The 27,211-nt window shown below is 50.8% G+C and overlaps 1 protein-coding gene across 1 annotated transcript; it reads right to left on the reverse strand.

Annotated features, from left to right (window-relative positions):
• Positions 1 to 935: 935 nt before the first annotated feature.
• Positions 936 to 18,363, reverse strand: TNFRSF13B (TNF receptor superfamily member 13B; the record flags this gene model as incomplete). The annotated part of the gene is made up of 5 exons (XM_055579631.1): positions 18,267 to 18,363; positions 10,534 to 10,671; positions 7,936 to 8,181; positions 1,434 to 1,619; positions 936 to 1,051 (listed from the first exon to the last, which is right to left on the reverse strand). Coding segments are annotated over exons 1-5 (783 nt in total), but the record flags the coding sequence as incomplete, so codon positions are not given.
• Positions 18,364 to 27,211: the final 8,848 nt, after the last annotated feature.

The following is a 27,211-nucleotide window of genomic DNA, read 5'->3' on the forward strand; positions in this document are numbered from 1 at the left end:
CACAAAGAGTCGGACATGACTGAGCGACTACGCACACACATAAAATACATGTAACATCAAAAATTTGTGAATGCTCAGATACAGTGTTACCAGTCAAAATCCATAAAATTTACCAAGTAGGTCTGAAAGAAAAGTTGATGTAAAGAAAAATATTAAACAGTAGTGCAGGTTGGTGTCTAAATGAGCACACTCCTGCCTGTGAACCCATGGCATGGTCCCAGGCTTTCCAAGCGGCTTGATGCCTGGGCTGAAGCTTCTGTCCACCCCACGGCCCTGACTGGTGGGAGCAGCGCTGCACATACACACGTACAGGGCACACACAGGCACGCTGCTTCATGCCTTCCCGAGGAGACACGGAAGGAAATGGGTTTTGTGAGACTGATGCAAGCTGGCACAGCCCTAGTGCCCCATGTGTCGGCCACGTGCAGAGCCCGCCACCTCTGTCCACATGTGATCTCAGATCCGCGGAGACCAGGCTTGGAACCCTGGGGCAGCAGGAGCCGTGAAACTGGGTGGTCACCACAGGGAGACACGACCCAAACCAGGACAGTGAGGAACGGGCAGTGTGGGAGGTTTTATTTCCGCGAAGGGGCCCCGGGGCTGAGTCCAGCAGGGGCGGTGCCTTTACCGCAGGTGCGTTGAGGTGACGGTGACCTACAGTGGAGACCTGGGGTCAAGAACGGGGTCCCTGGCCCTTTTCCCCAGCTCTTCTCCCCTCCGCCCCCATCACCTCTTCTTCCCCTTCTGCCCACCCCCGTCCCCCACTTCTCTCCCTCTCCCCCCTCACCATTCCCCCAGGTTCACGTGGCCAGGCCTCCTTCCTGCGCGGGCGTGTACACCACCTCGATCCCGCCGTTCACAGCGCGCACGCAGGGTTGCCCGGTTACGCTCTGGCCCTGGGGCGCCCTCCTCCCTGTGCACTCGGACCCAGGTGTCGGGGGCGCGCCTGCGCTCTCCTGGGTGGGCGCCCTGCACTCCGGGAAGCAGAAGCTACATGTCTCCACCGGCTCGGGCGGCGTCCCTGCCACGCAGCCGGCTTCCATCCAATGATCTGTGCAGGGAGGAGAGGGCGTTGGCCTCGGCGCGGACCCCTCCTCCTCCACCCTCTCCCACAGACAGCCCGGCCACTCCCTCCCCTTCCGCAGGGGCGGATGTGCAGGTGCGGGCCTTACAGTCCCAAAGCGCCAGGGGACCCACCACCTCCAGTTTTAGCGCTGTGGGCCCCGCACCCCCAACCCCACCCCATGCGTCCACCCACCCTTCCTCAAGCCCCTGCTCTTCTCACCTTGATGTTTGACCTGGTTCATCTAGTCTGAGTGGGTGCTGCACCGACCAGCCCCAGGCCTCCCCAGGAGGAGCTGCCTGGCGCTGTCCACTTAGAAACGGGGCAGGGCCAGGACAGAGAGATGCCTGGGACCCCAGTGAACACTCACCCTTGGAAGTCTTGGCCTGCGTGGGACACGGCCCTGGGCGGGTCGGGAAGGAGACCTGGACCCCCCTCCTCTTGAGGAAGCAGGCCACGGCCAGCAGGAAGCAACAGACGATGGCACAGAGACATAGGCCCAGCGTGCTGTAGACCAGGGCCAGCTGGTCAGCGCTCAGCTTCAGCCCTGCAGGCGCTGCCGGACAAGGCCAGGGTGAGAATGAGAAGGGCCTCCCTGAGGCAGCTCTCCTCAGGGAGCAGCCCCTCCTCCTCCATGCTCGCTCTTGCCCTGTCTGCCCAACGCAAGCTCTGTGGTTACCCTTCACCCCCTTGGAGGGTCAGGCTCAGCCTGCTCCCACCCCGGCCTGGAGCAGCCTCTGAGATGGTGGAGCTGGACACCGTTTTTGTTGTCTCGTCTCCTTTGGCGTGTGACTTGCAGCAGTACCAGAGGTGGCTGGGTGAACAGGGAGATAGCTATCCAGGGAGGGTGTGTGTCTGTCTGATCTGGGGGCACAAGCTTCGAGAGAGAGACAGTGCAATTGCTTCTGAGTTTGGGGGGCAGGGGTAAAGCCAGGGGCCCTCCCTGAGCTGGGAGACTCAGGGGTAGTCCATGGCTACATAGCTGTAAAGTGGAGGAGGCAGAGGTTCAGTGTGTTCGCAGGGTTGTGCAGCCGCTGCCTGTGTGCCTGGGGGTGGGCCCAGCACCGCACCCATCGTGGTGACCCCCCTCTCCCAGGCTCCACTAGGCTGTCTCTGCACCAGTTCTGGCCACCGACAGACCGTTGCAGCATGGGGCCTTTGTGTCAGCCCCTCAGTGTGTTTCCAAAGCTCAGGCCTGTGGTCACCTGTGTCATTTGTCTGTCCACAGGGAACACTGACATGGTGTCAGGCTTGCAGGTTTCCATGTGGACCTTGTGTTCACTCTCATGGACGCATCCCGGGGGTGGAGTGTGGGGCAGATGGCAGCTCTGTGTTGAGCTGTTTGAGGAGCCTAACGGTTTTCAACAGTGGTTGCACCGTCTTACGGTCCATCTTGCAGGAAACAAAACTGAGCCTCAGAATCCCAATTGCAGAGCTGCAGTCAGTGACAGGCCTGATGGATGCCAGGCCAGGGCCGGGCCAGCCACACACATACATGATGAGCGTGGACACTGGTCCTCTTCCTTACACACACTCCCGAGAGCTGTATAAAGTGACTGCTGGCCTGTGCTGCCTTGATGTTTACAGAGCTCTGAGCGGGCTGGTGTCGCCACCTCAGGCCAGCGGTGCTGACCAGAGCTCAGAGAGGCCGTGGGTGGGGAAGGGAAAGCAAAGACCCTGAGTGAGGCTACAGATCTGGAGGCCGAGATCCTGAGAGGTGAGAGGATCCAGGGAGAGGTCACAGGGTGTGCAGAACCAGGTGACACCATGTTTCCCAGCTCCCAGGTCTCCCCGTCTGCTCCTACGCACCCCAGGATAAAGGGAAACCATCAGGCCAGCTGGACAAGCCTTCCCGTCAGAGGCAGAATTACCAGCCACCAGCGTCTATTCTCTGACGCTGCTCAGTACACAGGACCGCCAGGTCAATTCACAACCACACGTCTGCATATTTCAGGTGTTTTCAGCGTGAATTCCAACACTCAGACTGACTGGAGACTGGCTGCTGGCATTCAGAGATGGTTCCTGATTTCCGCCCTCAGGTCAGGCTGGGCTGGGCCCCCCGTTGCACCCAGCAGAACATAGCCAGGGTGACACAGGGCCTGGCTTGTGCCCCGAGGAGGCCTGTCATCTGCTGCTCTGCTTTCTTGTGTGCCCTGAGCCTCCACGTGAGAAGCCAGCTGAAGAAGCCCCATAGAGAGTGTCCCCCTTGAACTAGAACGAGGAGTGTGGTTCAGTCACCGCAGCATCAGGGCCAAGCCTCTAGGTGACTGACTCCATCCACAGCACCGTCCACTTGCCATGTGACCCTCAGCGCCATCAGCAGGGACCTGCCCCCCGAGCTCCCCGAGCCCCTTCCTCTCCCTGCCCACACCCCCAGAACCAGAAGTGAGAACAGGGGTGGTCTCCTGCTATCTGAGAGTTCAGCTCCTTTCAGGTGCCACACTAGACAACCTGAGCAGGGACTCTGCTTCTGAAAGGCAGGTTCGGCCTTCTCTCTGTCCCTTGGCCCAGACCGAGATCTGGGGCTTCCCAGGGAAATGGAACTAGTTCCTGCCTGGCCCCCCTGGCCCCTGCACATGCCTCTCAGAGGCCCTGGCCCGAAGAAGAAGTGCAGTTAAAACCGCAGAACATGTCACCTTCCAGCTGCACCCAGGCTGGAGGCGCGGGCATGCTTTCAGAGTCTCCCAGACTCTGCACTATCACTTCCGGTGACGTGGATGCAGTCCTTGACTGAGGACCAGCTGCATGATGGATACGGAGAAGGGCCGGACCTCAGGGGCAGGGAGTGAGGAGGGAGGGGAATGCGGGCACTTGGGGTACAGCCTGGGACGACATGTGCTTGGATGGGAACACGTGGGAATTGACAACCCCGCCTCCAGCAGGCGTTGCTTCTGGGGAGAGTGCCCTAAACCTCAGTCTTAATGCCTTTTCTCTCCCATTACAACTCATGCATGTCACCCCTTCCAGACAGGAAAGAGGGGGGAGCCTGCTGGCTGCCAGATAGGAGGACAGGGTCCCTGCCTCTGCTCTGCTTCCTGTGCTCAGTCACCAAACCATTCAGGTCTGCAGCTTGGTTGCTGCCCTGTCTCGGCCCTAGTGACCTGGCCCTGGGATGGAGCGGTCTGGCCCGGTGCCTGGCTGTCTGCTGACGCCAGGCCCAGGGACTTCTGTCTGGAAAGGACGTGACCTCCGTGCTTGCCTGAGAACCAGGCCGGCAGGCGCAGTTCTGAGCACTGCCACCAGGGGCAGTGCTGGGTTCATTTCCAAGCAGGTTTTCCAGGAATCAATGCAAAGAAATAGAGGAAAACAATAGAATGGGAAAGACTAGAGATCTCTTCAAGAAAATTAGAGATACCACGGGAATATTTCATGCAAAGATGGGCACAATAAAAGACAGAAACAGTATAGATGTAACAGAAGCAAAAGATAATAAGAGGTGGCAAGAATACACAGAACTATACAAAAAAATCTTAATGACCCAGACAACCATGATGGTGTGATCACTCACCTAGAGCCAGACATCCTGGAGTGTGAAGTCAAGTGGGCCTTAGGAAGCATCACTATGAACAAAGTTAGTGGAGGTGATGAAATTCCAGCTGAGCAATTTCAGATCTTAAAATATGATGCTGTGAAAGTGCTGCACTCAATATGCAAATTTGGAAAACTCAGCAAACTTGGAAAACTCAGCAGTGGCCACAGGACTGGAAAAGGTCAGTTTTCATTCCAGTCCCAAAGAAAAGCAATGCCAAAGAATGTTCAAACTACCACACAATTGCACTCATCTCACACGCTAGCAAAGTAATGCTCAAAATGCTCCAGGCTAGGCTTCAACAGCACGTGAACCAAGAAATTTCAGATGTTCAATCTGGATTTAGAAAAGGCAGAGGAACCAGAGATAAAATTGCCAACATCCGTTAGATCATCGAAAAGGCAAGAGAATTCTAGAAAAACATCTGCTTTATTGACTACGCCAAAGCCTTTGACTGTATGGATTACAACAAACTGTGGAAAATTCTTAAAGAGGTGGGAATACCAGACCACTTGACCTATCTCCTGAGAAATCTGTATGCAAGTCAAGAAGCAACAGTTAGAAATGGACATGGAACAACAGACTGGTTCCAAATAGGGAAAGGAGTACATTAAGGTTGCATATTGTCACCCTGCTTATTTAACTTATATGCAGAGTACCTCATGTGAATTGCCAGGTTGGAATCAAGATTGTTGGGAGAAATATCAATAACCTCAGATATGCGGGTGACACCACCCTTGTGGCAGAAAGCAAAGCAGAACTAAAGAACCTCTTGATGAAAGTGAAAGAGGTGAAAAAGTTGGCTTAAAACTCAACATTCAGAAAACTAAGATCATGGCATCCGGTCCCATCACTTCATGGCAAATAGATGGGGAAACAATGGAAACAGTGAGAGACTTTATTTTTGGGGCTCCAAAATCACTGCAGATGGTGACTGCAGCCATGGAATTAAAAGATGCTTGCTCCTTGGAAGAAAAGCTATGACCAACCTAAACAGCATATTAAAAAGCAGAGACATTACTTTACCAACAAAGGTCCATAGTCAAAGCTCTGGTTTTTCCAGTAGTCATGTATGGATGTGAGAGTTGGACTATAAGGAAAGCTGAGCGCAGAATTGATGCTTTTGAACTGTGGTATTGGAGAAGACTCTTGAGAGTCCCTTGGACTGCAAGGAGATCAAACCAGTCAGTCCTAAAGGAAATCAGTCCTGGATATTCATTGGAAGGACTGATGCTAAAGCTGAAACTCCAATACTTTGGCCACCTGATGCAAAGAACCGACTCACTGGAAAAGACCCTGATGCTGAGAAAGATTGAAGGCGGGAGGAGAAGGGGACAACAGAGGATGAGACGGTTGGATGGCATCACTGACGCAATGGACATGAGTTTCTGTAGGTTCCAGGAGTTGGTGATGGACAGGGAAGCCTGGCGTGCTGCAGTCCATGGGATTGCCAAGAGTCGAACGCAACTGAACTGAACTTTCCATTTGATTTGTTCAACCCTTTACACTGTTTTCAGATCCAGTCTCGCCTGGAAACTGCTGCTGCTGGGCTGGAACTCTGGCCGGCTAGACTGGCAGCGCTGTGGCCATCCTGAGGGCCCTAGTGGCTTTGGCTCGCCGGCTGGTGGCCAAGGGAGGACAGGATTTGAGCCTGGGCCCACGGCCACTGGTGCTCATGATCAGGTCTGCCTTCTGGGGGAATGGAGCAGACACTTCGCCTCCATGCTATTGGCTGCCGCCGGACCCAGTGGAATGTTTGGCCAGCATCCCTGCGGCCCTGGCCCAGCAAGCAGGCAGGCTGGGGAGGAGTGAGGTAGGTGCACAAGGCTGTCTGCACCTCTTCCCTGGCTCAGGCCTGGGGGCAGCCCTCACAGTGGTGACATCGCATGTGGCAGTGGCGGGGATAGGAAGAGAAAACTCCATGCCCCAAGATAAGCAAAAAGCCAGGGACAAGACCGACCACCAGGCTACCATGCCAGTGTGCCCCCAAGGAGCCCCCTAGGCGGGCACCCCCCACACACATGTGACCTGATTTGTGAGAAAGGAGCCTTTGTGGATGTGACCAAGTTAAGGGTCTGGGGAACTTCCCTGCTGGTCCAGTGGTTAAGAATCTGCTTTGCAGTGCAGGGGACAGGGGTTCGATCCCTGGGCCGGGAAGTTCTCACATGCCATGGAGCGCCTAAGCCCATGTGCCACAACTACTGAAGCCCGTGCACCACAGCTAGAGAGCCACCCACAAGTCACCACGAGAGAAAACCTGCTGGCAGCAGCAGAGACCTAGTGCAGCTGAAAATAAATAAATAAAGTCGGGGAAAAAAGAATCCATCTTATAATGCAGGGGGCGGGGGTTCAGTCCCTGTTTGAGGAACTAAGATCCCACGTGCCACAGAGCTGTTAAGCCTGAGAGCTGCAGCTACTGAGCCCTGAAAGAGCCTGCATGAGGCAGGGAAGATCCCGTGTGCCACAAGTGAGACCCGATGCAGCCAAAACAAAACTTTTTTTTAAAAAATGTAAGGATCTGGAGGTGAGGCCACCTTGGATGAGGGTGGTCCTGAATTCAATGACAAGTGTCCTTAGAAAGAGGAAGACAGACCCACAGAGAAGCCCCGTGAAGACAGAGACAGGAGGGAAGTGGCCAAAGGTGTGGACGCCTGGAGACCCAGCCCAGCTAAGCTTGTACTGTTCCCATCAAACAAAGGAAAGGCTTTTCCCAGAGATGTGGAATGGGCTGAGGTGGCGGTTGGCAGGGTGCGGAGTGAGTTGGGGGGCAGGATGTGGGGAGCAGGAGGGGATGGAAAGAGGTCAGCTCCGCTGTGTGACCATCCTCCACGCCCCACCCCCACCCTCAGGACCCGGGGCCTGGACTCAGCACCTTCTGTTTACAGTCCTTGCCACGCCCAGCTCTGGCCTCACCTACACACACACGTGTCGTGACACAGTGGGACACGTGTAAGTCCCAGACCTCCGGAGAGACATGGTGTAGGGCAGACATGGCCTGTAGGCCCTGATGAGTCTTCGTTTCTCTGAATGGGACTGGGGGTCTTGCTCACAAGTTGGCTATGCTGGTCACTCGTGGCCCTGTGTTCTGAGAGCTCATTCAGGGCTGTCAGGAGACTCCCAACTGTCTGGTCTTTTTTTCTTCTGCTTCTTTCTTCTTGCCCACAGCCTTCTGTAAACTTTGCCTAGTTTTTCTTCCTGTGATGACCACCCCACAGTCTGGCTTCTAATTATTTGCATGGACTGGACTCCTGCTTCGCAGCCCCTCCTTACTGAGGCCTGGTGCCTGCCTTCCACCCACTTGGACCTTAAACAAAGCACAGGCCAAACACAGCAGGTGGCTTACCTGGACCTGCATCCAAGCCTCTGTGCTCTGGCACCTGGTGCCTCCCCAGGGTGTCTGCTCGGGTCGGGGCCTCTCCGGCCCGCTGTCTCCTGACCTCTGGTAGGAGGCTCACTTGGCTCCTCAGCGTCTTCTCACAGTAGTGTGTGCACTGCTTGGGGTGACGCCCACAGATGGAGGCACAGCTGACGCAGTCCCTCAGGAGCAGGTCATAGTACCTGCCTTGCTCTTGGCGGCAACTGAGTGACTCTGGGAGACAGAGATCAATGATGTTACTGGGGGACAGACACACACAGGACCTGAAGGTCTGGCCTCAAAGGGCATCCCAGTGAAAAAAAACTCCTAGTCCAGTTCCCCAAAAGCAATTCCAGAGTAATCCCAGTCCTTTTCCATGATGCAAACACTAGATGGTACCTTGTCCACTGTGTACTGTTAAGCTGCACTGCATGTGTTTTGATGTGTAGTATTTTTTTCTATATCTAGTTTAAAATGTTCTTATTTTTCATTAGTATTTGTTCTTTGCTCTACATATTATTTAAAAGTGCATTTCCTAGTACTAACCATATAAGGATTTTCTGGTTATATTTTACCATTGATATCTACGTTATTACATTGTCACAGGAGTTCTTGGTTGGATTTTTCAAATCTCATAAAAGAGAAGCATATCTCTTATAAATACTAGGAATGGAGAAGGAAGCCAGCATACCCTTTGGTGAGTTGGGGAGGGGCCTGGACAGGAGGTGGGAAAGCTTGAACGACAGTGTTCTTCCTGTCCTAATAATAAATGAGAGTCACAGGAGCTCAAACATGGCTCACTATCAGGGGCAGAAGCGAAGCAAAACGAAGGCCATCCACACTTGCTCAGAGAGCGGTTCTGAGTGCATTACAGACCTGCCTTTTTGCAGGGCGGGTCTCCTTTGTCTCTAAGGAGGATTCTGTTCCTATGGAACTGTGACCTGGACGCAGGTTTGCAGGCAGCACACGACAGAGGCCCAGAAGCCAGACTTTGAAGCTACTCAGGCTTGGGGCACCCTCATCCCCACTTCACGTGGCACCTGGGCCTCTCTGTGACTCAGTCTCCTGTTTTCCAGGAGAGGGATAATCACAATATAATATGGTCATTTCTTACAGTTGCTATGAGGATTTGAAGTCCCCAACACAGTGCCTGACACATAGTGAATAATGCTCAAGGTTTAAGTAGAATATTCAACACGCCTCTTTGCAATGCAGACATGCCAGCCCTTGTGTCCTTTTCAAAGTAGAGAACAAGACCAGGGAGGCATAGATCTGGGACCTCCCGTTCCCCTGTCCTGGCCCTGGCCCCCCAACCCCAGCACAGGGGGAGTTAGCCTAGTGGTGGCCTTGGCTCAGGGTTGCCATGACCTCCTAGCCTCCTCGGGTCCCCCATATGCCTGTGTAGATGACAGCTCCGCAGGCTACCACCCTCACTGCCAGACCTCACAGACTCCCCACTGGGCCTCAGCGCTTCTGCTGTATTTTCCAGGTCTCGTGCTTTTGTCCACACTGGTCCCTTCTCAGGGGGCGCCCTTGCCCCTCATCCGGCCTCCACATCCTCAGCCTTCAGTGATCAATCTCAGGTGGTGCGTCCTGCAAGGAAACCTCCACGCTCCTCAGCCCATCAGCCACGGTGCTTTATGGTTCATCTTTTACCCATGAAATGTAGTCATTTCCATTTCTCTTTCCACGGTTTGTCGGTCGACATAATGAATGACCACCTCACTAAAGGATAGTGGCCCAGAGTCATGGTGTTGGTGTCAGAGAGTCATTTTCCAAATCCTATCTCTTCCACTGTTACGCTGTGTGTTCTTGGGCAAGTCACTTAGCCTCTCTGATCCCCACTCTGCCAGTATTTATATGAAGCCCTGTGTGTCAGGCACTGTGCTAGGCTTAAGAAAGGAATTGAGCCCACAGTCTAGTGCTTGAGACACATGTAAAACAAACCCACAGGAAAGAACATGATACAAGTCATGATGAGTTCCATCAGGCAAGCAAAATACACTTGTCAAGACAATCAGAATATGGCATGAGTATAGACGATGTTAAAGAATTACTTCTGGGAGTGATAAAATGTTGAGTTTGTATTTTGAAGGCCTATGTATTAAGGATTCATGATTCACTATTCACAGGTAAAACAATACAAGTTCTTGGATTTACTTTAAAATACACAAGTTAAAACAATGATTGAGGACCGAAAAAGCAGTATTTCTAAAGCTGCTGATGGGTAGACGGGTTTGTTACACTGTTCTCTCTCAGTTTGATAACTTCTATAGTAAAAAGACTCAGAAAGAAGTGCAAGCAGAGAACGGAAAAGGAGGGCCCACTCTCCATCTGGCAGTCAGAGAAGAGCTCTGACTTGGTGCTGAGACCTCAAGGTCAGGCAGGAGGAAGCCCTGGTTAAATATCCCTGTGCAAAGGCCCTGAGGCAGGAAGGAACAGGGCATCCCGGGGAAGCTGCAAGCTGGCAGGAGGGTCGAGAGGCAGAGGGTCCCACACTGTCTGTCCTCCTCCACCCCCCCAGGCCCCATGTGTGAGGAGTAGAGGCTGCTCGCCTGCAGCGAGGGCCTGGGCCCCAGAACTCACTGCAGAAGGCCGCACAGGTGCGCGGAATCTGGCTGCTGCAGATGGGTTTGCAGGAGACGCAGGTGTTCAGCAGCGAGTCCCAGTACTGCTCTTCTGGGCAGGGCTCCATGGCCACCCCCCGCCGCGGGCCCTGTGGGGCTGAGAGGCGGAAGCGTGAGGGCAGCTGGAGGCCAGAGCCCAGGCGGCCTCCCACTCTGTGAGTGGAGGGGGAACAGACAAAGCTGGCCTCCTCCCCAGCAACGCTCGCTGGGCAGCCGGGACCCGCCACACTGAGCCTCGGTTTCCCAGCCGGGACTCGCTGGTTCGGAGGCCCCTCCCGAGACAGTGCGCCCTGCTAGGCCCTGTTCAGTGCGCTTGCGGGCGCGCGCCTTCACGGGGTCCTTGCGTGCGCTGGTCCCTCCGCGATGCTCTTCCTGCTCCGCGGCTGCTCACTTCCTCCTGACCCGTCGGATCTGTTTCAACTTCGTTCCCACGGGGAAGCCTTTCTGACACCCTGTCCTCGCCCCCCCTCTGCATGTACTCCCGTCACTGACCTCACCTCCCTGATGTCTTCCGGGTAACCAGCAGTGCCTGGCAGGCACAGGCGCTACTTGTTTGCTGCTGGGTCCCCAGGATCTCAGTGGTGCCTCGTACATCACTAGGTGCTCATTAAATGAATGAATTAGAAAGAAAAGCAGACCGAGCCAGTGCCTAGCAAACAGCAGGCACTCAATAAATGTCCTTTTGTGTCCCTTCTGCTGAGACACACGGTGACACATCTGAAAAGCACAGCCTGACAAACCTATCCATGTGTGCACACCTATGCCACAGCCACCGTGTCAAGGTGGTGAATGTTTCTTGCCCCCTGGTGACTCTCGTGGGCCCCCCCACCCAACACCTGCTCCCAGTGGTGACTCCTGGTCTGAGCTTGAGAACTACAGGCCCGCAGGATGCTGGCACTGCCCAGTCTTGAACTTCTGTGTCTGGTTCTTTGGCTCCACAAGGCGCCTGGGACTTATCCCAGCTGGTCCTGTGTTGCTGAGTCTTTTCTAAATTTCTGTCTGATTTCATGGCATTTGCATCGCCAACAACTTCTCTTAAACATGTCGTGAGGTTTTTGCTTATTCTTTAATGAAAAACCGCCAAGAAAAGACCAATGGCTCCCACTTGACTTTGCAGCTTAAGCACGTGGGCTTATCTTCCTTCCCTCCTGAAACCAAACTGAAAGGACAGGGAAAGAGAGTTGTCCTCGGGCTCTTCCCTGGTGACTGTGGTAAAGAATCCACTTGCCAACGCAATAGAGGTTCGATCCCTGATCCAGGAGGGTCCTACATGCTGCGGAGTAGCTAAGCCCATGCACCACAACTATTGAGCCTGCGCTGTAGAGTCCGGGAGCCACAACTGCCGAAGCCCGAGTGTCTTTGAGCCTGTGCTCCACTTGAGCTCATTCTCCATGATGAGAAGCCCAAGCACCACAACTAGGAAGTAGCCCCCGCTCAACGCAACTAGAGAAAAGGCTATACAGCAATGAAGACCCAGCACAGCCAAATAAAAAAATAAATAAATAATTTTTTTTAATATAGTCATCCTCAAGAGTAGAATGAAGAAGTAGCTGCAGCAGGGGACAAATGACAGCAACATCTTGGAAGACGGAAAGCAGGTGGCCTGGGGTGACTGGCTTCAGGTGATGTCTCTCTCTTTTGAAGTTCACAGGGGAGGAAGCAGAACTGGGTCACCGAACCTTAGGAAGCTCTTAGAGCTGGAGGCTCTGGTGCCTCTGACAGCGGGGATGGAGTGCAGAACCATGGAATAGGGTTGGGGGAAATTTACACAAAGAGGGCTTGACCCCAGGCAGGTGATGGCCCCTCACCCACCCAAGCAGGAGGTTGGGGGTCACCTCAGACACAACTGAGGGTAGATTTGAGGTCCACTCTTCCCCTAGCCATACCTTAGAAGTGTCATGGCTAGGCCTGTAAAAATGCATCCTTCCCCATTCTGCAAGTGGCAGGAAACCAGCAGACTTGGCTCTGGAAAAACTGACCCAAAGGAAAAGGCCTGGAGGCACTGCCTCGAGATTCTCTCAAGAAAATGACCATGCTGCTGCCTGACCATTTGGAGCAAAACGTCTACATAAAAACCCCGTCTGTTTACCTACAACTTCCAATCAGCTGTCAGTACCACAGTCTGAATTGTAAACCACAGCCAGGAGTCAGCCAATACTGGAAAACCAACTCTACATGAAAGAGACCTGGGACAAAGCAAGCACAAGAAACCCACCCCAAGCCAATAGAGACAATGCAGGGAACAGAGGAAAACTAAGAGACGATCAGCAGACATCCTCAGAAAGAGAACTTATGCATCCATGAAAAAGATAATGTGCTACTTTTATTTTAGTTAGGATCTTAGTTCCCTGACCAGGAATCAAACCCAGGCCCTTGGGAGTGAAAACACGGACTCCTAACCATGGATGCCAAGGAGTTCTCAATAATGTGCTACTTTTAAAGAATAATATGCATAGAACAAATAAGAATGACTAGAAGTTTAAAAATATAATAGCTAAAATCAAAACATCTATAGAAGTGTTATAAGATGTAATTAAAGAAACATCCCAGAAAATAGAGAAAAGATATGAAAATATGGAATTATTTCAGGAGATATAAATGTTGACCAATGGCAGTTTCAGAGACATGTTTGAAAGACATTAGCCTCCAGATTCAAAGAACCAATCAGGTCTCCTGCACAATAAGTTCTCTCAAACCGAGACCCATCATCATGAAATTCAGGAGCAACAGAGACTTGGGGAAAATCTTTGTCGGGTCACTGGCTGACTGCAGAGATGAACAGAAACTTTGGTGACCACACACAAGGAATACATACTTTACAAAAATAGTTTGGAAAAGTCACAGACTCCAGCTCTCAACAACAACAGCAAAATCAGCAATCCCTGAGGAATGAGGGAATTAAATTTCCAGAGTTACCACAACATAATGCTCAACATATTCAGTTCTCCAAAAAAGTACAGAACATGCAAAGAAACCGGAAAATATAGCACATTCACAGAGGAGAAAAAAAAAAAAAGGATTTGACAGAAACCATCCCTGGGAAAACCTAGACATTGTAAATACTATTCAAAGATCTTAGATCCACTGTCTTAAACGTGTTCCATGAGCTAAAGGAAACTATGGACAGAGAACTTAAGGAAATCAGCAAAAGGATGTATGAACAAAATGAGGATATGAATAAACATAGCAATTGTAAAAAAGGAACCAAAATGCCCTTCAGTAGATGACCTGATAGATAAACTGTGGCTCATCCAAACAATGGAATTTATTCAGCACTAGTAAGAAGTGAGCTCTCAAGCTATGAAAAGACATGGAGGAACCTTAAATGAATATGACTAAGTGAGAAAAGCCAAGCTAAAAAGTCTACACACTGTGATTCAGCCATATTACATCCTGGAAACAGAAGACAAATCAGTGATTGTCAGGGGTTGAGGGAGGGAGAGAGAAAGTTGGAGCAGAGGGTCTATACAGAGCCGTGAGACTCTTCTGGGTGATACTGTCATGGTGGGTGCAAGTCCTTCCTTATACATTGGTCAGCAGCACCGAGAGTGAACTCTGATGTAAACTGTGGAGTTTGGGTGAAAACGATGTGTTAATGTAGCCATGTGCCACTGTAGTGCAGGATGCTGGTAGTGAGGGAGGCTGTGCTTGTGTGGGGGTAAGGAGTATATGGGACTTCTCTGTAATTTCCACTCAACTTTCCTGTGAACCCCAAACCATTCTCAACATTCCATTAAAAGATGGAAATGAATTCTGGAATTGGGAAGTCCAATACCTGAAATGTAAAGACTCCCCAGAGAGGTTCAGTAGCAGATCAGCCAGAAGAAAGGATCAGTGAGCCTAGAGATAAGACTATTGAACTATTTAGAATGAGAAGCAGAAACAAAGAATGATGAAAAGTAAACAGAACCTGAGGGACTCATGATGCTGCTGCTAAGTCACTTCAGTCGTGTCTGACTCTGTGCGACCCCAGAGACGGCAGCCCACCAGGCTCCCCCGTCCCTGGGATTCTCCAGGCAAGAACACTGGAGTGGGTTGCCATGTCCTTCTCCAATGCCTGAAAGTGGAAAGTGAAAGAGAAGTCGCTCAGTCGTGTCCGACTCTTAGTGACCCCATGGACTGCAGCCTACCAGGCTCCTCCATCCATGCGAGTTTCCAGGCAAGAGTACTGGAGTAGGTCGCCAGTGGGGTCCATCAAATATACCACTGTATGGAATCATTTGGAATTCCAAACCCCAGAGGGAAGAAATAATGGCTTGAGACTTCCCAAAACTTAGGAAAGACACGTATATACATGTTTGAGAATCTCAGTGGACTCCAAACAGGATAAACTTAGAGACCCACATTGAGACACACTGTAATGAAATCGTGGAGATCCAAAGACAAGGAGAGAATTGTGAACTATGAAAACAACAGCAAAGAAACCAATTCCTCCTCCCTTATTCAAGGAGTCAGACATTTAAGGAAACCTTAGCTGGATTGACTAAGAAAGAAATAGAGGAAACCCAAATTACCAAAATCAGAAATGAAAGTGGGACATTGGTATACATTTTCTAGATTTTAAGAGAGTACCATGAACCGTTGTGCACCAACTGATTGGGTAATCTAAGTAAGTAGACAATTCCTAGAAACATGCATGTTTAGATCTGAATGTATAGATGTATAGATCTGAATAGACCTATAACAAGTAAGCAGGGTGAATCAGTGATCAGAAACCTTCCGGCAAAAAGCGCAGGACTAGACGGCTTCGCTGGAGAATTCTACCAAACACTTAAAGAAGAGTTAAAACTAATCCTTCCTGTACTCTTGCAAAAAAGTTGAAGAGAGAGCACTTCCCGAGAATGAGGGACCAGTGAATAGGCCAGCATTATACTGATGACAAAGTCTAATAAAGACATTGTCAGAAAAGAAAATTGCAGACCAATATGCCTTATGAATATAGATGTAAAAATTCTCAACAAAATATTAGCCAGTCAAATCCAACAGCATGTTAAAAAAAATTATACATTATTACCAAGTAGGACTTATTCCTTCCCAGAATGCAGTGCTATGTTCAACATATGAAAATCAATTGATGTACATTACTACATTTACAAGAATGAAGGAAAAAACTACAGGGACATCTCGATGCAGAAAAACCATTTAACAAAATTCAGCACCTTTTCACGATGAAAGCATTCATTAAAGTGTGAATAGATGAGAACCTCCTCTACATGATAACAGCCATATATGACAGACCCATAGTTGACATCACACTCAATGATGAAAGATGGAAAGCTTCTCTCCTATGACTGTTAACAAAATAAGAATGCCTACTCTTATTACATCAATTCAACATAGTACTGGAAGTTTCAGCTAGAGCAATTAGGCAAGAAAAAGAAATAAATGTATTCAAATTGGAGAGGAGAAAGTAAAATTATCTGTTCATAGATGACATGATCTTATATATAAAATCTCTAATAATTTCAAACACTGAAAACTGTTAAAGATGAAAGCTCAGCAAGGTTGCAAATACAAATCAACACACAAAAATCAGTTGCATATACATATATTTGCAGTGAATGATCCTAAAAGGAAATTAAGAAAACAAATCTATATACAGAAGCCTGAGAATGAGTTAAATACTTAGGAGTAGGAAGGACTTCCCTAGTGGTCCAGTGGCTAAGACTCCGTGTTCCCAATGCAGGGGACCCAGGTTTGATCCTTGGTCAGGGAACTAGATCCCAGATGCTGCAACTAAGACCTGGCACAGCCAAATACATATATAAATAAACAGGTAAAACATACTTAGGAGTGAATTTAACCAAGGTGACGAAAGAAGTATACCCTGAGAACCAGAAAACACTGCTGAAATTACAGACGATCCAAAAAAAGACATCCCATGTTCATGGGTTAGGAGAGTTAATGTCAAAATGTCAGTACCACCCAAAGTGATCACAGATGCAATATAATCCCTAAGAAAATCCCAATGACTTTTTTACACAAATAAAAAAACTCTCCTCCTAAAAATGCTTTTGACCCTGAATAGTCAAAACCACTTTGAATCCACCACGGGTGTACATGTGTTCCCCATCCTGAACCCCCCTCCCACCTTCCATCTCCCTCCCCATTCCATCCCTCTGGGCCATCCCAGTGCACCATCCCCGAGCACCCTATCTCATGCATTGAACCTGGACTGGCGATTCGTTTCACATATGATAATATACATGTTTCAATATGTACACCCGTGGTGGATTCATGTCAACGTATGGCAAAACCACTACAATAAAAAAAAGAGAAAAAAATTTAAAAAACACCTTGAAGAAGAACAAAGTTGGAGGACTCATATGTCCTGATTTCAAAACTTACTAAAAAGCTAAACTAAGCACTGTGATGATGAAATAAAGACAGATGCTCAGACCTGTGAATAGAAGGCATGCATGCATGCTAAGTTGCTTCAGTCGTGTCCGACTCTTTGCGACTCCATGAACTGTAGCCTGACATTCTCTGCTGTCCATAGGTTTGTCCAGGCAAGAATACTGGAGTGGGTTGCCATGTCCTCCTCCAGGGAATCTTCCCAACCCTGGGATTGAACCCATCTTATGTCTCCTGCATTGATAGACAGGTTCTTTACCATTAGTGCCAGCTGGGTACCCCAGTGAATAGAACAGAACCCGGAAGTAAGCTCTCCATCTGCGAACAGTCAATTGATTTTCAACAAATGGATGAGAGGGGAAAGCAGGTCCATTGCCCCCAAGAGGTGCAGGTAGAAATTCTGAGAGTGGTGGTGGAGAAAGTCCTGGGACTTAGCAGGAGGCCTAGCGGGAGCTGTAGCTCAGCTAAAATAGGTGGGAAGCGGGAGGAACATCTCCAGTGGAAATGCAACTGCAGATAAGGGAGTCTGGTTGCCCAGTTGAGAGGCTGGATCTACCGCGGATCTGGGGGTGAGTTACTGAGGTGAGCTGCACGTGGCTTAGCTACGAACACAGTTTACATCATCATAACGATTGAACACCAGTCAGGGAATAACTCAGACTTTGAATCGTGTCTACTGTAGAACAGTCACTCACCCGTGACCGGGGACACCCTTCGACCACTGTTGTAAACAGGGCAATGACAGGACTTAAGTGACAGGAAGGAAGGAGGGAGAAAAACTGCAGAGGGTTTTGCATCTGGGGCAAATGGCTTAGCTGGCAGCAAAGTGGGCGGTCTATCCTTGAGCATCTGGTGGGCTGGGGGATCCGAGAGAATTTGAGCAGTTTCATCATTTGGGGCGACACGTGGGAGAATGACAGTGTTTACAATCTCTTTTATGAATCAGGAAGAAGGAGGAAGAGGAGGGGGGAGGATAAGAAGGAAGAGAGAAAGGTGGGGATGACCGTTCCTCCCCGTTCCTCCTGTTGTTAGTTTCGGCCTCCTGTTGGCTCATTCTGAAACCTGATTTGCCGTGTTTCAGTGACAGAATGTGTGTGGGGGCTGGGGGGCGATGCAGCTGAGTCACCACAGTCAGCCTGGGAAAGCTGGTCAGCACCGCCCTGGTTCTCCTACTCTGTAAATTGGACTGTGTACGCTCCTTTGCAGAGGAGGTTTCCTTAAGGACACGCATGTGACGTGCATAGAGTTGACCCAAGACACAGTTGCCAAGTGGTAGTTATTATTTGGATAAAGTGGTTTAAAAACATAATGGATTAATTACAATCATTTCATAATCACCAAACTCGGGCTCCAGACCTGAGAACTGCCCCCAGAACCTCAGCTTGTGGCCGAAACACTGTAACTTCCCAAAGACATCTGTCCCTGCAGCTGCCATGTCGCCTGAGGCCTCTGAGATGTCTCAGGTATGCCTTCCTGGATGGCCATGTAGTCTGAGCACCCTCTACCTGGTGGCATTTCTTTCTTTTTAATATTTATTTATTTGGCTGCACCCAGTCATTGTGGCACTTGGTATCCTTAGCTGCGGCCTGCAGACTGTTAGTTGTAGAGTATGAGATCAAGTTCCCTAACGAGGGATGGAGCCTGGGCCCCCTGCACTGGAAGTGCAGAGTCTTAGCCACTGGACCACCAGGGATGTCTCAACCTGCTGATGTTTCTTATTTTGAATTGGATATTTGGGGGTGTAGCCGTCTGCCTCCTTACACTGTCTCATCTGTCTCTGAGCCCACTATAGTGGGCATCCATAGTACCAGGCCCAAGTAGGTCCTGAGCAAGTGCTCACAGAGCCATCCTCAGGGAGGATGGGTGGAGTGGGAAGCAGTCCTCGTTCCTGCACTGTGCGTCCATTGATGCACTATTTGTGATGCTGCTGAAGAAGAGGAGTGAGGACGCTCTCCCTCTATTGCTCTGGAAAGAATTCTAAGATATATTAAGCGGAAAAACAAACAAAAACCAAGTTCCATAACAGCATGGCTTATAGAGTCCCTTCTCTTTCTTTTTGCGAAAAGGGAGAAAGTTCTAATCTACACTTATGTGTACATACATAAAGAAACACTGTAAGGAAACATAGAAAACCAAAAACAGTGTTTTAAATAAAATACTTAAGAATACATTGAATGAAAGAAGTACAAAATTTGTACATTGAAAAACTACAAAACATTCCTGAAGACCTAGATAAATGGAAAGATATCCCACATTCATAGATGGAAAGACTTAATAGTGGTAAGATAGCAATATTCTTGAAATTATTCTACAGATTCAATGCAATCCCAATCGAATTCCCAGATAGCTTTTCTGCAAAACATGACAAGCTGATCCCCTAAAATCATATGGAAATGCAGGAGACTCAGAAGAGCTGAAACACTCTTCAAAGAAAGCAAATTGGGAGGACTCACACTTCCCAATTTCAAAATGTACTACAAACTCACACAATGTGGCACTGGCCTAAGGACAGACACGGGTCAATTAAATAAAATTTAGAGTCCAAAACTTAAGCCTAGCATTTACAGTCAGTTGGTTTTCAACAAGGGTACCAAGAAGATTCAACAGGAAAAAGTATAGTTTTCAACAGTGCTGAGACAGCTGGATAGCCACTTTCATAGGAGTGAATGTGGACCTCTGGCTCACACCAGAAAGTAACTCACAGTGGATCATAGACCTAAATGTAACTAGACAACTTTTAGAAGAAAACAGGAGTAAGTCTTCATGCTTTGCGGCTAGGCAGTGAGACCAGATGCACAAATGATTAAAGAGAAGATTGAGAGATAGGGCTTAATAAAAATTTTAAACTTTTGTGTTTCACAGAACACCATCAAGAAAATAAAAAATAGTTCATGGACTTGGAGGAAATATTTGCAAATTGAGTATCTGATAAGGGATTTGTATCCAGATTATAGGCAAAAACTTTTGCAACTGAATAATGAAAAGACAAACAACCCAGTTTGAAAATGGGTTTGGGAGTTAACGAGACATTTTTTCCAAAAAGCTGTCTGAAGGGCTAATAAGCACATGGGAAGATGCTGAACAGCATTTGTCGTCAGGGAAACAATCAAACGGACAACAAGTGTTAGGGAAGGTAGGCAGGAACGGAACCCTTGTGTGTTCAGCAGGATCTCGAAAACAGTACAGCCACTTTGGAAGACAGTCTGGCAGTTGCTCAGAATGTTAAACACAGAACTGCCATAGTAATGTAGGAGTGTGTGCTGTCATGTCAGACACTTGATGACTCCATGGACTGTAGCCCACCGGGCTCCTCTGTCCATGGAGTTTTCCAGGCAAGATACTGACGTGGGTTGCCATTCCTCCTCCAGGGGATCTTCCTGACCCAGGGATCGGCCCTGTGTCCATTGCATCTCCTGCGTTGCAGGCGGATTCTTTACCACTGGTGCCACCAGGAGCCATAAGAGATGCGCTCCATCCATACAACGGGATGTGACTTGGCCATAAAAAGGTGTGAAGTACTGACACCCTGCCACATGGATGAACCTCAAAATCACTGTGCTTGTGGAAGAAGCCAGTCATCAAACAACGCATTCCATTTTTAGAAAATGTCCAAAATAGGCGAATCTAGAGACAGTGGCAGCCTGGGGCTGGGGGTGGGGAGGACTCAGGCGCGATGAAAATGCTCTAAAATTAGATTGCAGAAATGTTGCACAACTCTGTAAATATACTGAAAACACTGAGTTGTAGATTTTAAACTGGTGAACTTTATGTCATGTAAATTCTCTTAACAAAGCTGTGTATTGCAGAAGAGACAGGAAAATTGGGCAGATGGAGGACCTGAAGGAGAGGAAGGCTGTGTTCTGTACCTTTTATACTTTCTGGGCTCCCAACCTGGGACTGGCATCTATTCATGAAGCAAAGGACCTAAATTAGGGGTTTGGGGTTAGCAGATACACACTGCTGCTGCTGCTGCTAAGTCACTTCAGTCGTGTCCGACTCTGTGCGACCCCATAGACGGCAGCCCACCAGGCTTCCCCGTCCCTGGGATTCTCCAGGCAAGAACACTGGAGTGGGTTTCCATTTCCTTCTCCAATACGCTACTTCAGATACAACTAATGAGACAGCAAAAAAACCCAAGATACACACTACTATGTATAAAATAGATAAACAACAAGATCCTACTCTGTAGCACAGGGAACTATATTCAGTATCCTGTAATATCCATGGTCGTTTTCTATACAGCAGTAATTAACACAAACATTGTAAATCAATTATACATTAGTTAAAAAAAAAAAGCCAAAGGGCCAAACAGAATTGAAGGCAGACTCCTGATGGTCATTCCTTCGTTTGGGGAGAAGGGAGGGGACACCAGCTACCCCCCAGCCCTCTGGGAGGTGATGGCTGGAGGACAGAGGTAGATGGGAGCCACCTAGACCCACTCACGGTCGAGAGGCACTGAGCCACTGGGCCAGATGACATCCACCCGGCTGACCAAAGGGCGTTGTCCCTGCCCCCCCTCCTCCACCCCCGGGACCTACGTAAGGTTCCAGAACTATCCTCAGCCCCAAAGAAGGGCAGGAGACACCCGAGATTGATCCTGGCCGGCGGGATAGGGAAGGAGGGAGGGCTCTTGCAGGCCTGGGCTCCCCTGCGCCCCAGCCGTCTGCCATCTCCCTCACTTGCCTGGCCTTGTAGGCATTGGACGGAGAAAGGCCCCTGTGGTCAACTTAGTTTGAAAAATGCTGGGCTAAGGAAAGTCAGAGTTTAGTTTTGTTGTTTCCAACTGCAGTCCTTCTCAGAGCCTTCACCTATGGCCCTTCAGATGGGGCTCTGGTGGGTTCAGGGCCCTGCTGCGTTTTCTCAGGGATATCTGGTAGGGCAGAGGCAGACCTTTGTTTTACAACCGAGGGAGAGGAGCCCAGAGAGGTGAAGGGGCTCCTCCAGGGTGAGAATCTTAACCCCCGGCCAGGCATCAAACCCGATCCCCTGCATTGGGAGGGGAAGTCTTAACCACGGGACCACCTGGGAAGTCCCAGCCCTTACTCTTGTAGAATCTCTCTACTGTCTTCAATGTCCTTTGGGGTTTTACCACTTCTCAAACAGGTGGGTTAGATCATTTAAAATGTTTTTTTCCCAGGCAAATACACAGGCTTTCCTAAGGAGTCATAATTAGCAACACAGCGAGTCAGTGGACTAGGGAAGCCAGGCCCGACTCTGCTGCTCCTGCGGGCTCTGGCAGTGCCAGGCCCAGGTCTGGCAGGCGCCTGACTTGTGGACCTGAGGGGTCCACCCTGTGTCGAAGCGACCCCTGGTCCCCGCCTGGTCCAGCTCTCTCAGAAGTCTTGTATATTCGCGCCGGTAGCTGGGGACACGTCTTGGGATGTGGCTGCTCCCCACAAAGAGAATCACAGAAGGGCTGTGCTCTTTGCCTGGCATGTGAGGATGGAACAACCTGGCCCTGCACAGCGAGGGACCTGGGTGCTGCCTTCTGCTTTGGCCTTTGAACAAAGCTTCAAAACCTCCCCTGATAAAAATTCTACAGGATAAATGATCTGGTTTCTTCGATTAAAGAAAAGCAGCAAGGGAAAACATGAGGCATGATAGGAATGTTCTAGATTATAACATGTAACCAGAAGGATGGCGACTAGGTCCTGACTTGAACAAACCAGCTGGAAAAGACCCAAGACAGCCAGGAAGTGTGAACACAGGCATTTGGTGACACTGAGGAACCATTCTTTGCAGAAGTCGTCCTGGCATGAGGGCCTTTGGGGTTTTGTTTTTAAGAGAGAGATCCGGAGGTATTTACAGATCAAAACTGTGATGATCTTTGAAGGCCCCGGCAGGGCCCAGCGGTCCTGGAAAGCACATGCTGGGCCATGTCTGTGGGAGGCTCCTTAAGCTCTCCTACTTTTGCATGTGTCGACTTCAACAGAATAGAATTCTATGTCAATAGAATGTCTTAAAAATGTCCTGGCCCACCCGGCTCTGGGTCCTGGGCACTAGAGGGACTTCCTGCCCATGTGGCTGACCCTCCGGCCTCGTGGCTGCTCCCCTGGAAAGCAAGGCCAGCCCCCACCCTGGGCCCCCAGTCTCTGGGCACTCCACGTGCAGGGGAGTAGGAAGCCCCAGGGGGCCCCGAGCTCATCCATCTGCCATAGGTGCCATTCCCTCTGCACCCCCAAGGCCACACAGAGCCCCCAGTCAAACCCCCTCGTGCCCCTCCCCTCCCCGCACCGCCTTCCCGGCTACTTACTTGGCTCCTCCTGGCCCGCCAGGCTACGGCCACCTTGCCCTCTCCGGCCCAGGCCACTCATTACTCAGGACGTTTATTCTTAGCCCAGATTTGGTTAGTGCCCGGCTGCACTTCTGGGTTTTCCCCCCACCTATAGGATGTAAATCAGCGGCTCCCTCCTGCCGCACCTGCGCCGTCTGTCTCGGCCAAGGGGGTGGACTCGCCTGACGCTCCAGGAGCCCTGAGTGCTCTCTGCCGAGCCCCTGGGTGCACTGCACATGCCAGGCTGCAGCAGGTGGCCCAGCCCTCTTTCTCAGCAACCTCGTTCTCTTTCATTGCTCGGTCATCTCCTCCTCTTCCTTCTTCAGGCCCACCTCCTTCAGGAAGTCATCCCTGACTGCCCCCAGGCCAGGTGAATTATGATTCTCTGTGCTTCCCGACCCCTGACCTGACTCCCAGCAGAGCAGTCGTGAGGCTGAACTAGAGGTGGACAGACTGGGCTGGGGTCTTGGCTCAGCCACATCCCAGCAGGAAGCCATGGTGGCAATTTAGTACTTAACTTATCTGTGCCTCCATTTCCCCTTCTGTGAAGTGTGTGTAAAGGCAGCCCCTGGTTCACAGGTCACAGGTGGTGATGAGAAGGGGCTGAGTGCACCGTCAGGCCTCAGGGTGGTTCTCAGGGCTCAACGTCTGGGACGAGCACTGCGGCCCCTGTCAGCATCACTTTTCAGCCCCCCGGATGACAAAGTCTTAAATGTGCTGACATGGAGAGTGGAGGAAATCTGGGGAGGCACGAGCCCTGGCCCGTGGGAGAGAGTGTGTTGGTACCTCTGTGTGGATGGCAACTCAGTTGGTACCTCTGATGTGGATGTCCACATCAGGTAACATGGAGAACCTACGCCTGACCCATGAGCCAGGAGCTCTTCTCCAGGGGCCACAGGCACCCATGGAGCGTGCCCAGCAGAGCACGGTTGTTGTGGAAACAGTGCCAGTACCCACGAGGCAGCGATGGCCAAGCACACAAGGCTCACAGGCACAGCCTGGAACACAACACAGCCATCATGAACAGCGAGACAAGTCTACCCGGGGATGCGGACAGATTGTTAAGACTGATGGTTGAATAAAAAAAAGTAGTTTGCAGCATGATTCTTGCAGTAAGAGACCTTTCAATGAAACAGAGACAAGCAGGCCTCCTCACCCACTTGCACACCCCCAGGGCTGGGGCTCTCACCACCTCACAGAGAAGCTGGCTCCCAGAAGTGAGCAGATGGTACCTCCAGGAACAGACCCGTTGCACCGGCTGCTGTCTCTATGGCCACACACGGTCTCATCCTTTGGAGTTCTAACATCAGCAAAGTTGTGCATGAAATGAAAAACAAGATCCACCCTGGTTCTGGGCAATGAGAGCTGAAGTCTCAGGTCCCCAACCACCAGTATCACTACTGATCACAGCTTGTTAATGCTTTTGTTCAAACACTGTTTACAAGCAATGGGTTTTGTTGACTCTCTTTTCTTTAATTGGAGGTGTCATTTACATGCAGTAAAATACAGTATTCTCAGCAGGCAGGCCAGCAACTACTTATGAGGGGGCAAATGCAGGGAATGCTCCCCAGATCCAGACCTGAAACATTTGCAGCCCCCAGAAGGCCTCCCTCCCCGTCACAGGCAGCACCCCCCTTGCCCAGAATAGCCAGCATTCTGATGCTACCACAGACTAATCATGTCTGCTCCTGGGCAGGGAACCTACAAATAGGATCGCCACTTCTTTCTTCCGGCCTCTTTGCTCAAGGTTAGATTTTATTACACCAGACAGAACAAGCTGGGGGCCTTTGGGAATCTCAGGGAGCCTCATTTCCTTCTGCCCAAACAATGAACATGAAGCTCATATAGGACGGCAGCCCGTGGGACCCCTCCCCCGCCACAGCCCCCGGCAGCAGGAACTACCCCACTGTGTGACTCTGCCCCCAGGAGAGTGTGTCACCCCCAAGCAGGGACTAGCCCCCTGTGTGACTCCACCCCAGCAGAAACTGCCCCTCCAGCAGGAACTGCCCCCTGTGTGACTCCGCCCCCAGCAGGAACTGCCCCCTGTGTGACTCCGCCCCCATCAGGAACTGCCCCTTGTGTGACTTCCCCCCAGCAGGAACTACCCCCCCAGGAGGAACTGCCCCCTGTGTGACTCCTCCCCACCAGGAACTACCCCCACAGCAGGAACTGCCCCCTGTGTAACTCCCCCCCAGCAGGAACTACCCCCTCAGCAGGAACTGCCCCCTGTGTGACTCCGCCCCAGCAGGAACTGCCCCCTGTGTAACTCCCACCCAGCAGGAACTACCCCCTCAGCAGGAACTGCCCCCTGTGTGACTCCCCCCCAGCAGGAACTGCCTCCTGTGTGACTCCTCCGCACCAGGAACTACCCCCCCAGCAGGAACTGCCCCCTGTGTAACTCCCCCCAAGCAGGAACTGCCCCCTGTGTGACTCCCCCCCAGCAGGAACGGCCCTGTGTGACTCCCCCCCCAGCAGGAACTGCCCACTGTGTGACTCCCCCCCAGCAGGAACTGCCCCCCCAGCAGGAACTGCCCCCTGTGTGACTCCCCCCCAGCAGGAACTGCCCACTGTGTGACTCCCCCCCAGCAGGAACTGCCCCCTGTGTGACTCCTCCCCAGCAGGAACTGCCCCCCTGTGAGACTTCCCCCCACCAGGAACTGCCCACTGTGTGACTCCCCCCCAGCAGGAACTGCCCCCCCAGCAGGAACTGCCCCCTGTGTGACTCCTCCCCAGCAGGAACTGCCCCCCTGTGAGACTTCCCCCCAGCAGGAACTGCCCCCCTGAGTGACTCCCCCCAGCAGGGACTGTCACCCCCCAAGCAGGAACTGCACCCCTGTGTGACTCTCCCTGTGCCAGGAGCCCTCAGAGCAGGTGCCGATTTCTGCTCCTCATTCTGAAAGCAGCCCTTTCTCAGTGTCTCAGGGGAGACTCTGGATTCTAATTTTAAGCTCCATCATCAAGGGGATGTGAGAGTTCTAGAACTAGAGCAAAGACAAGGTAACCTCAGGGTTTGGAGCTGGTTCCACTCCACTGTGTCCTTAAACAGTTAAATAGGCCATGGTAAAAAGAAACAAACCTGTGCAGGAAGGGCCTCTCTTGCCAGGCAGGACAGGAGGCTCTGCCACAGCCAGTGAGCTGATCCGGCCCCTTGGCCTCCAGCAGAACCTGGATGCACGTTTCACCGGCTGATGAATTTTGCCTCATCATGCCCCACACATTTTTTTCTTGCAGGTTAAACACTGTTAACAGGGTCCTTTCCCCACTTAATACATCTTATCAGTCAAGTCCTTGTCTTTTTAGATAAGCTCTTCTGTGCTCATCCGGAAAAATATAACAGCTCTGCAGGCTCTGTTCTAAATGTCCCTGCCTTCATTGCACGCGTGTTTTACCTTTTCTGTGTCTCATGCTAAGGCTTGAGTTCCTTAGGTGGAATTACTCAGCCAGACGGAATGTTCCAGCGAGATGGTTCCACTGTCCACATGTGCGTGTGAGGTTTGGGCCCTGAGGCCCCAGCCCCTAGAGTGGTGTCAGCCCCCTGGGGCCTGGTGGCTACCACTTCCCCTGCACTGTCTGCTGTCCCCACGCTGCCCCCCGCCCCACGCCTGGAGGCCCAACCCGCTCTAAGAGAGTCCCAGGGGCAAGACAAAAGCAAGAGTATCCAAAAAAGGACATTTCTTAGAAATGCAGCGAAAGCCCTGATTTTCATGATTCGATTTACATACCCGACTCAGAGGTGCTGAATTTCCTCTTTGCTACAGTTTGTGCTAATTTCTCGGAAATGTCGGAGGCCGGCATTTTAGCAAAACCCACTTCGAAGAAGTAAATAGTGGTTTCTTTATAGTGAATTCCAGCTTTTTGTGGAAAGACTTATTTTCCATTAAAAAAAATTTCCCCTCAAAACTTTTTTAATATGAGAACTTCAAACGTCAGAGAAAGGTTAAACGTGGGCTGAGATGAATACCCTTGGGACCTGCAGGAGCTGAGCCCTGTTCAGGGCAGGGTCTGCCAT

This window comes from Bubalus kerabau, chromosome 4 (assembly GCF_029407905.1).
Source record: "Bubalus kerabau isolate K-KA32 ecotype Philippines breed swamp buffalo chromosome 4, PCC_UOA_SB_1v2, whole genome shotgun sequence".
Taxonomy (NCBI): domain Eukaryota; kingdom Metazoa; phylum Chordata; class Mammalia; order Artiodactyla; family Bovidae; genus Bubalus; species Bubalus kerabau.